Here is an 11,312-nt window from a genome sequence, read left to right as displayed (position 1 = left end):
ATGAGTATCTCCTGTGTCCACCCCAATACTTGACACAATAGGTAATCAATACCTCATTCATCAAAGGAAAAGAAGGAAATAGAGAGAAAGAAAAGAGTCTAGAAGTAAACAATTTCGCAATAGTTTGGTTATCAAAATTTACTAAGCATCAACACTAACGCGTGTGAGACGTGCGGAGGAACTCCCGCGCACTCAGAATTTGCGGTTCTCAGCCTTCGGACTTCCCAGAAGGCGGCTGCCTTTTCCCTCCGCCCGCCCTCGCTCCCTTCCTCTGTAATCCCAGCTCCACCTCTTCCTTTTCCCTCCCCACCCTCTCCGCGGATTCCGCGGTCCGGGTTTCCCGGGTGCCGGCCGCGGGGAAGGACTCCGCGGGCAGGAGCGCGGCGGCGCAGCGGGCATGCGCACGGGGGCGGTACACTGCGCATGCGGGAAAATGGCGGTCCGGGACCCGTGAGAGCAGCCGGTCACAGTGCTCCCGCGCGTCGGCGTTGGGAGCGCTCGGGCTCGTGGGGCCGCGGCGCGTGTGCTGGCGGAGGGGCCAGCCTAGCAGGGCGTCGCCTCCGAGCAGGCTGTGGACGCGCTTCGTGCCGGACCCCCGGAAATCGGCGTTTTAGGGCGGCGCTCAAGCCGGGCGGGAGAAGGCGGGAGAGCTCGCGGGGTGCGAGGGGCGCGAGCCTCCCGGCTGGGCAGCATGAGTCAGCAGCGGCCAGCGAGGAAATTGCCCAGCCTGCTCGTGGACCCGGCTGAGGAGACGGTGCGCCGCCGGTGTCGGGACCCCATTAACGTGGAGAGCCTGCTGGTAAGTGCCGGGCGGGGGTGCGGCGGGGTCTCCGAGGTCCAGCCAGCTCCTACGCGCTGCCCGCGAGCCCGGCTGACCGTCGTCTAGGGTGCTGGCTCTCCCTGAACCAGGCAATGCCCTTTATGTGCTGCCAACCACACTCTCCCGCTTTCTATACCTGCTCAAAAACATGTTGTCAGTCTTCTTGACTTTTACTTTGGGACAGCAGAGAGAGCGCTGTTAAAGGATGTTAACTTTGAGTTAGAAAGTCCGTATTTTCTTTCCCCAGCGGGACCCTGCGTGTGCATCTCTGCACCTATCACTCATGCTTATCTTGTGCCGCCTCTCCCATTCTCCTTGTGTGCAGCGGTTTAAAACCTTGTCCGCACCTCACAGTCCCACGCTGCAACTCCCCTTTTCTCCCGTTTTGTTTGACGGAGAAAGTAGGTGGGAGATTTAGCTCTCTTCCTGTAAAAGTCTGATTTCCTCTATTCTTGCTCTAGACCAGATGCTGTATTCCCCGTGGTTCTCGAGGCTTTTGGTGGATCCATCCTTTTCCATTTCCCCCCCAATTTTCGACTTCTCTGCTGAATTATTTCTGTAACTCGTAGTAACTAAACATTTACCCAAGTCATTATGCTCAGTTCTCTCGCCACATTTTTTATGAGGATTATCTCACTTAATTCCTCACAGCAATCTTAAGAGATTATTAACCTTTTAGAGTTACCAAAACAGACTTGGAGATGTTATGTGGCTTGCCCTTGGTTAGGTAGTAAGTGGAGAAACCTAGGTTTAACCTTAGAATGTCTGACTCCACATGATAAATTCTCGACTGTTTAAATTGCATCCTAAATCCAATCCTGCCTTAAAAAATAATCTCTCTTAGTTCCATATCCCCTCCCATCTACTGTATCCCTTACCCTTCATGGCTAAATTTCTTGAAAATGTTGTTTGTAATCTGTGTCCACTTGATCATCTGTAATTACCACCCAGCCACTGTTAGGGACCTCTTATGTAAGCACACTTACAAGACTGTTCTAACCAAGGTCACTGCCAGTGTTGTCAAGAAAGCAGACAGGCTTGACCACTCTTGTTGGAAACACTCTCCATTGAGTTGCTTTGACACCACATACTCTTAGTGCTCCGTTTGTCTGGCTCCTTTTTGTTGTTCTCCTCCTCAGCTTGTTCCTTACATGTTGAGTTAGGGTTCTCATCCACCTCCTCTACTCTCTCTTCATATGGAAATTTCTTTGTTACCCTTATGTCTTGTGTTACCATCTGCAGTTGACCCTCGAACAGTGTCAGAGTGGGTTAGTCAAAATCCACATAGAATTTTTTGATTCCCCAAAAACTTTACTGATAACCTGCTGCTCACTAGAAACCTTTTTGATAACACGAACAGTTAATGCATGTTTTGTATATTTTATGTATTATATATTCTATTTTTACAATAAAGTAAGCTAGAGAAAAGAATATGCTATTAAGAAAATCATAAGAGGCTTGGCACCTATGGCTCAATTGGCTAAGGCGCCAGCCACATACACCTAAGGTGGTGGGTTCGAATCCAGCCCGGGCCCGCCAAACAACAAGAATGGCTGCAACCAAAAAATAGCCGGGCGTTGTGGCGGGCGCCTGTGGTCCCAGCTACTTGGGAGGCTGAGGCAGGAGACTCGCTTGAGCCCAGGAGTTGGAGGTTGCTGTGAGCAGGGACACCATGGCACTCTACCCAGGGGCTCAGCTTGAGGCTCTGTCTCAAAAAAAAAGAAGAAGAGAAAATATATTGTTCATTAAGTAGAAGTGGATAAAGGTTGTCATCCTAGTCCTCTTCATATTGAATTAGTTGAGGAGGAGGAGAGAGAAGGGATTGGTCTTGCTATCTTGGTAGTAGAGGCAGAATCAAATGGCATATTAGTGGATCTGTGCAGTTCAAACCCTTGTTTGAGGGTCAGCTGTAAACAGTCTGTATTGGTGGTCTTAATCTTTTGAGGATTTGATTAAAAAACGATAAACTCTCACTATGGAAAACCCATTTAACTTTGCATCTAGCATCAAGATAGTTCACATCCCTTGAACTTTTAGACATCATCGTTACCCACTCTGGTCATTTTAGTCATTAGGTTATTATAAACCCTAAGTATGTAAATCTAGGTCAGGACTTTCTAACTGTCTACTAGATAATTCTTACTTAGATTTCAAATTCATGCAGTAGTCCCCTCTTACACAAGGTTTTGCTTTTCTTGGTTTCAGTTACTTGTAGTCAGTTATGGTCCAAAAATATTACGTAGAAAATTCCAAAAAGAAACAATTCATTAGTTTTAAATTGCTGGTCATTCTACAGTAGCATGGTGAAAACTCGAGTCTTGCCATTGCATCCCATCTGGTATGGGAGTCATCTTTTGTCCTGTGTATCCATGCTGTAGAAGCTACCTGCCTGTTCCTCACTGATTAGCCATCTTGGTTCTCAGATCTGTTGTCATAGTATCACAGTGTTCATGTTCAAGTAACTACTTAACAGTAGCCTCCAGGCACAAGAGTCATCATGCTGGCAATTCAGATATGCCAGAGAGAAGCCATAAAGTGCTTTAAGTGAAAAGGTGAACGTTCTCTTGAAGTCATATGTGAGGTTGCTAAGTACAGTAAGATGATTTTGAGAGAGAGACCACATTCATATAATCTTTATCATAGTATATTCTAACTGTTAGTTTTTTCATCTCTTACTGTACCTAATTTATAAAGTAAACTTTATCATAGGTCTGTATGTATAAGAAAAATCATAATGTGTATAGGGGTCAGTACTGTTCACAGTAGGTCTCCTGAGCATAAATGGGGACTCCTGTGCAAGCATTCCCTTGTTATGAATGAGATAGGTTCTGCAGGTCTGTGCTTAAGTTGAATTTGTATGTAAGTTAGAACAGGTACTTTAACCTATTTCCCATAATAGCCTCCATTCATAAGGGCAGGTCATACTAACATGTGATGTTTTAACTAACATGTGATGTAGTAAGTCTGTAACTCGGGGACTTACTGTAAGAGCCTCCATTCATTCATAAGTTTGATGAAGTTGGATGTAAGTTGGATGTAAGTTGGATGTTTATAACTTGGGAACTGCCTATCTATTCAAAATTGAATTTATTTCTATGTTAGGGTTTGCCAGAGAGACAGAATGCTGATACGGACTTTGGTGTCAGGGTAGCTCTAGAGCAGTGGTTCTCAACCTTCCTAATGCCACAACCCTTTAATACAATTCCTCATGTTGTGGTGACCAGGTTGAGGAACTGTATTAAAGGGTTGCAGCATTAGGAAGGTTGAGAACCACTGCTCTAGAGAACAGAATCTTAAGGATGAGTTTCTTTAATTGTTTTGGGAGGTTTTGGAATTGGCTTTCTGATCTGATTAAACCTAAAAATACTAAGGACTCTACTTCTAATAGTATAGAGAGCACATTAGTGGAAAATCAAGGAATATAATGACATTGGTGGGTTGTTCCTAGTGTCACTGGACAAAGATAAGCTCAAGAATTCCACTTCTTGGCTCCAACTCTGTATAAATGATCTGAGGGTTTCTAAGTGGGCCCTAGGTCAGAATCTTCTATAGCCACAGGGCCAGAATTGCAGAAATCAAACACAAGCCCTCATTCATCAGCGACTGGCTGGATTACAATGAAAGTTGAGCTCTTTTTATCCTTGCACCGTATCTGCTGTTAAAAAGTGAAGGTGGGCCAGACACAGTGGCTCATACCTGTAATCCTAGCACTCTGGGAGGCTGAGGCAGGTGGATTGCTTGAGCTCACAAGTTCAAGATCAACCCTGGCAAAAGCAAGACCCACTCTCTACTAAAAATAGAAAAACTGAGGCAAGAGGATCGCTTAAGCCCAAGAATTGGAGGTTGCTATGAGCTATGACACCATGGCTCTCTACCCAGAGCAACAGCTTGAGACTCTGTATCAAAAAAAAAAAAAAAGAGGACATTGATTGGGGAAGAATGGGATTTGAAAGTTGGGATGGGGACATATGGGAAGAATCTGATGAGGCACATCAAGATTCTGAATTCTGATGAGTCTTAAGACTCACTCAGAAGTGACCTCCTCACCCCCAGGGACAGGAGCATTCCTACCCACAGTGCTATCAGTCTTTCTACCTGTCTCAAAGAATTGAACTCTGCGTTGCATAAGGAAATGTTATTGGCCTCCCAGAGACAATACTGAGCCTCCTGAGGACCCACCCACAACCCCTCTTTGCGTCTAGACCAGTGGTTCTCAACCTTCCTAATGCTTTGGCCCTTTAATACAGTTCCTGTGGGTCGCAACCCACAAGTTGAAAACCACTGTTCTAGACCTTTAACTAGACTTAAGTCCCAATGGCTTTTAAAGGTGAGGTGCAAAGTATGGCCCATGAGAAGGTCCACTACACCCCACTTCTGGTACCAAGATTTGTATTTGGGTTCTCCAGAGAGAACCAATGGGATGTATATATATACAGTGATGTGCCACATAGTGACATTTCAATATAGGCCCCATAAGATTACAGTGAAGCTGAAGTATTTCTATCACAAATTCTGACCGTCGAGGTGTGTAGCAGAGTATCCCATACAGTTTTGTACAATTGCACTCTATGACATTTGTGCAATCATGTAGTCACCTAACAATGCATTTCTTAAGGATCATTAAGGGGCATACAGTTATATAGGGATGTATGAGGAGGTCTTGTTAGAGGAATCTGGATCAGCTCATGGTTATAGAGGCTGGCCCCAAGGTGGAGACTGTGAGATGCTGACAGACCAAGTCCAAAGGCCTCAGAACCAGTAAAGCTGGTGGTGCAACTCTCAGTCTGAGGCCAAAGGCCCAACGGCTGGTATAAGCCCAAAGGCTGGGGAGCCTGGAGTTGTCCAAGATCAGGAGATGGATCACAGTTTCTGCAGATAACTCAATGTATTTGCCTTTTCTGTTTTCATTATCTCCAGGCCCCAGAGATTGGATGATGCCCATCTATCTTATAGCACATTCAGATGCATGTGCTGATTTCTGGAATCACCCTCACAGACATGCCCCCAAATAAGGCATTACTAGGTTTTAGGGTATTCCCTAATCCAGTCAAGTTGACTCCTAACATTAACCTTCAGAATTACTTCTTGCCTAAGCAAGCAACAACTTTGCCATATGCTATCTTAATAAATGGTCCCACACCTGCTATATTGCCTATGCCAGTGTCCTGGGCATCATTCTTCCCTTCTCCCTTTCCAAACTGTCCCTATCTAGCCTCACAATGTAATTGAAATTAATCACCAGTACCCATCACTTGTAGTTACCATCTGCCTTTCAGATTGTTGCGGTGTCTTCCAAACTAGCTCTCCTGCTTCCAGTCTTGCCCCTCGCTGTCCATATGTTCTCTGCACACAATAAAGATCTTTTAAAAGTGTATTTCTAATCATGTCATTTGGCAGAAAGAATCTGTCAGGGTTCCTTAGCACTCTCAGGATAAAATAGAAGCTTATTAACATAATCTGGCTCCTGGGTTTACCTTTGCTAAACTATTTACTGTTGCTGAATTTTCCATGTTTCTATATTCTTTCATACCCTCCAGGTCATTGAATTTGCTGTTTTTTACCTAGGTTAAACCCCCTACCGACCCCCAGGTCCCCTTCAGGGAAAAACAAAAAAACTACTTCCTTTTTTAAAAAAATTAAAAATAAAATGTTTCCCTGTTACCTCTAGATTTGTAAGACTTTTGTCTGAAGAGCCTTCCCTAACCTCTCAAGACTGGGTTAGACACCCCCCTTTGAATGGATGAGAAGAATGCAGTCACCTTGAGGAAGGTGTTAAAGCTCTAGAAGGGATAGTGCTCTCTAAAATGGGATTGGTACGAGGAGGCATCTGTACAGAGACATTTTTAAGTAGGCAGTGCTTAGAATTTTGGTCCCTTACATTCGCCTTTCTTTTTTCTTCCACTTTTGAAGAAGCTCTTCAAAGCTTCTCTCAGGTTTAAAAGTAGAGATCTTTAGATGTGGGAATTGGAGCTGGGTGAAATAGCTTGGAACTTGAAAAATGGTGCCTACCTACCCATCGGGAGCTGCTGGTTCGCAGAGAGCTGGGTACTCTGTCAGGGCACTGAGATCATCCTTAGGGGTTTTCAGTTTGAAGGTTTCTGCCTTCTCCATTTTGTAGGTAGTATGCAAACAGGAGATAGAAATTGAAAAATTGTGTGTGAATGATGTCTGCTTCCTCAGGGCAATGGTACTCTGGTGGTTCCTGTAAGATGAAGAGATAGTGCTTTCATATTCAAAGCTGGGGAGTGAACGAATGCTGTTGGAGTCTGTTTTCCCACATGTATCAAATAGCCAATATGTAATAGAACTGTATTTATAGCAGAATTGGGAAAAGAAAGCCGCCCTTTCTTGTAGTGTTAAGCCTAATCGGAGTGAATAACTGTCTAGATGAGGAGACAAGGGAGAGGGAGGCCTAGAGCAGAAAAGATGCCTCAACAGACCGTGCGGCCCGCAGATAGTGATGCATCCTATGTGGAACCGGTAAGGACTGTGTACCAAGGGCCTGGCCCTGTTGCTCTAAATTAAGGACAGAAGCCTCTACAGCACGTCACCTCGGAGCTAATCTGTGACGATTTATGTGTTTTTAGTCAATGTGAGAAGGGTAGTTTTTTTTTCATTCAAGAATCTCGCTGCAATAGCTAGCCCTTGTCTCATACTAAATTAGCAGAGAACCCAAATGTAAAAATAGCAATGACAGTTGGTCATACTTGTCTGATGTCTGACTTTAATAAGGACTGCTTCAGAGTTTTGTTCTTGGATACCATGTTTGCAAGTCACTGTTGTCAAGGCCGTTTAAGAGAGCCAGCCAGACCTGGTCCCTGCACCCAGTGCAGGCATTCCTGTCTTCAGGATTGCACACCTCAGCAGGTCTGTATGTTTCTTTCAAGACTAAGAACTATTTTTAGTGGGATTCCATCTCGGTGGAATTATTTCATCATGTCAGGTTAACTTGCTAACCGATGCTATCATCTTATCACAGATGATAAGGAAAGCATTGTGCTAAGGATTTGTTAACAAAGAGCTTCTTGACTGTTCACCTTGCCTTAAGTCTTCTCAATTTCCTGGTCCTTACTTATATTCCTAAACCATGAACTTGATTGTGTCAGTCTTGTTCAGAAACCTTTGGTAAGTCTCCACTGGTTATAAAGTCCAAAATCCTTAGCAAGATTTTATGTGGTGCTAGCATGTCCTTTCAGCTTCAGAATCAAGTCTCGCACTGGTCACACAGGTGTGTTCTCAGAAACATGCCCTTCAGTTTATGTCTTCACACCTTTGTTTCATTTTTGACATCAGCAGTCTTTTTTTTCCCTCCCTACAGTTGATTATTTGGGCAAAATTTGGCTTACTTATCAAGGCTCAGCTGGGGCCACTTCCCCATGAATCCTGTGATTTCCCTGTTTGGTGGCATCCATGGTACTCCTGTTGATGCTCTCCTTAGAGAACCAATGGAATTCTCTCACTCTTGTTTTGCTTTTGGGGCCAATTTTTTTCACTTAGACAAGAGTTGAACCTATTTACAGCCTTTCTGGCACCATGTGACATTACACACCTTGTTCCAAGCATTGAGATTAATAGGTATTTCTATTTGCACAGTTTTATCTTGAGGTTTATTTTATTATTTATAAGAAATGATGATTTCAAATATGTTGCAAATGTTACTATAGCTTCCAAGTAGCTGGTAAAATGGTGAGGATTAATAATGGAGCAGCTACTAACTTCCTGGTTGTTTAAGTAATTAAAAAGCCTTTTTAAAATTCATCTACTAAGGAAGTTTCTAACTATCCACAGTGTGCATTATTTCCTATATTAGAAGTGCAACTGTTTTTACATTAATCCTAATGGGAATGAAGGCTGCCTACCCAAGTTTATGAGCAAATTTTTTGGAACCACTTATACTTAAATAGCATTTGTTAGTTTAGACAGATCTTCCTCCTCTACTGAGCTTCCCAGAGTCGGGGACAGTGTCTTCATGATCTTTGCTTCCTTTTTATTCTCAGCACCTGATGCAGTTGACAGATAAACGTCTCTTCAATAATAAATTCTCAGATTCCTGTTTCCACCTCCCTCTCCCTTCTTTTTCTCTCTTTTCTACTTCTAAAATTTGCACGGCCGTGCATTCTGAGAAATGTAAATCTATGGACATTGTCATATGTGGTTACAGTTTAAATCACATAGTTTGAAAAGACTACCCTTCTCACACCCAGCTAATTACTTTAGGGGGAAATAACTCCAATTGTTTGTATGATAGAGTAAAATGCTATTCATTCGCATTGTTTTTAAATGACTAAATATTTTTATCTTTTTTTCAGCCATCAAAAATAAGAATTAATTTAGAAGATAATGTACAATATGTGTCCATGAGAAGTAAGTTGATCCTGAATAAAGTACTTTGAATTTAATATGATTAAAATGATTTATTTTGAATGTATGTAAGTTGCTGAGAAACTGAAGTAAAATGTATTATTTATACACTGAAATGTAGAGTGTGGAATTTGAATAAAAACTCCTGGAGTTGGTGCGTTGAACAAGGTGCACAAATGCCAACTTATTCATCACAGAACAGTCTATATGTCTAAAGATACTTTCCAAGAATTCCCTCCATGAGAGAAATTTGCTCTTTCCCACCTTGGGTTAATGTTTAAGGTGCCCATTAAAGGAGATAGGGTATCAGTTGCTCTAGTTCCCTATCCTTCTGGAAGTCTTTATGAGAGATTACCCTGGCCCTAATTTCCTCTTAATTTGGCCCTAATCTCAATGGATAGATAGTACAAAGATGCCCAAATATAACTGTTATAGATAGCACCCTTAATTTTTCTTCAGCCCCTACTACACACTTACCCATAGATGGTCACTAAGTTTGTTCAGCTTTAGTTTTGAATTGTTTCTTTCATCTTTCATCCATTCCATATTACCAATTTAAATAATACCTAAGATTTATTGAGTTTATATAATGCCTGGTTCTGTATTAAGTTCTTTATATGGATCATCACAATAAACCTTCAAAATATAGCTGTGGATTATCATCCATTTTTTTATAAATAAGTCAACTGAGGCCTAGGGAGATAAAATGACTTGCTCAGAGTCAGGATTTAGTCCCTTGTCTAACTCAGGAGCCCAGAGTCCTAACCACTCTATTAAAATTGCTTCTTGGGTAGGTGCCCGTAGCACAATGGTTATGGTGCCAGCCACATAAACCGAGGGTGGTGGATTCAATCCCACCTAGGCCAGCTAAACAATGACAAAAATAGCTGGGTGTTGTGGCGGGCACCTACTTGGGAGATTGAGGCAAGAGAATCACGTAAGCCCAAGAGTTTGAGGTTGCCGTGAGCTGTGATGCCACGGCATCTACCAAAGGCGACATAGTGAGTCTCTATCTCAAAAAAAAAAAAAAATTGCTTCTAATAGTTCAGGGTCTAACTCTCAAGCTGAAGTAGGACAGTCTTCTGAGAGGGCTCTCAGCTTCCAGGCTCTCTAATCCCATGCCCCTTCTATTCCACTGCCAGTGTGTTTTCTTTCCTTTTCTTTTTTGATACAGAATCTTACTTACTTTGCCACCCTTGGTAGAGTACTGTGGTGTCGTAGCTTACAGTAACCTCAAACTCTTAAGCTTAAGCAATCCTCTTGCCTCAGCCTCCTGAGCAGCCGGGACTACAGGCGCCCACCACATACCCAGCTGGTTCTTGCTCGGGCTGGTCTCAGACTCCTGAGCTTAAGCAGTCCACCTGCCTTGACTTCCCATAGTGCTAGGATTGCAGGCGTGAGCCACTGCACTTGGCCTCCAGTGTGAGTTTTCTAATACAGAAATGGGGTTATGATATCATTCACCCTAGATTTAGTGGTGCTCTGTTACATACAGAAAAAAACCTTGACTCATTTGATTTATTTGTACTAAATTTAGAAGTGGCCTCATATCCCTAAACGAGGCAGTAGAGAATGGATAGACAGAAACAGAAAGACAAGGCCCTTGAAGGTCATTTCTGGCTTGGTGTTGCAGCCTTGTCTTCAGCACTCCACTGCCCTTATCCATAGCTAGGATCCCCTAAGTGTACCAGGTCCTCAAACGCTGTTTTATTGCTTGACCTGTTATTTCCTGTCCCTCACTTCAGCCCCTCACCCTCTGTCGGTCAGAGTGAGCCAGCACCTGCTATCATCCCATCGTTCTGTGCTCCATACTCAGCTTACTTCCTTCCATCCCAGCTCCCACTGCAGCAAAGGTTTTATTTCATGTTATCAAGTAACTTTGAATACCTCTTTAGCACTTATCTCAGGAGAATAATACAATTCCTCATTAGACTATGGGATTCCTTTAGTTTGAAGACCTTTTTAATCATATTTATATCCTCTCAGCAACTGTCATGTTGTAGGTATTTATTTGTTCTTTATAACTAGCATAGGAATGTACTTATCCTGAGCTTGTTAGACCGTGCCTTGTTACTAATTAGTATACATGTTTCTTACAGTTAGAATTTCTTATTTGCAGTCTTCTAAGGTT

At 43.0% G+C, this 11,312-nt stretch overlaps 1 protein-coding gene across 1 annotated transcript in view; it reads left to right on the top strand.

Annotated features, from left to right (window-relative positions):
• The first annotated feature begins 416 nt into the window (after positions 1–416).
• Positions 417–11,312, top strand: part of E2F6 (E2F transcription factor 6) — a 23,618-nt gene continuing 12,722 nt past the window's right edge. Inside the window, exons 1-2 of the mRNA XM_003787399.3 lie at positions 417–799; positions 9,130–9,184. Of these exons, the coding sequence (XP_003787447.1) occupies positions 692–799; positions 9,130–9,184 (163 nt within the window). The 5' untranslated portion in view covers positions 417–691. The remainder of the gene's footprint in view (positions 800–9,129; positions 9,185–11,312) is intronic.

This window comes from Otolemur garnettii, unplaced genomic scaffold, assembly GCF_000181295.1.
Source record: "Otolemur garnettii isolate 467f Iridium unplaced genomic scaffold, OtoGar3 scaffold00022, whole genome shotgun sequence".
Taxonomy (NCBI): Eukaryota; Metazoa; Chordata; class Mammalia; order Primates; family Galagidae; genus Otolemur; species Otolemur garnettii.
The sequence above is the reverse complement of the archived record's forward strand: the minus strand, read 5'-3'. Positions and strand labels throughout refer to the sequence as shown.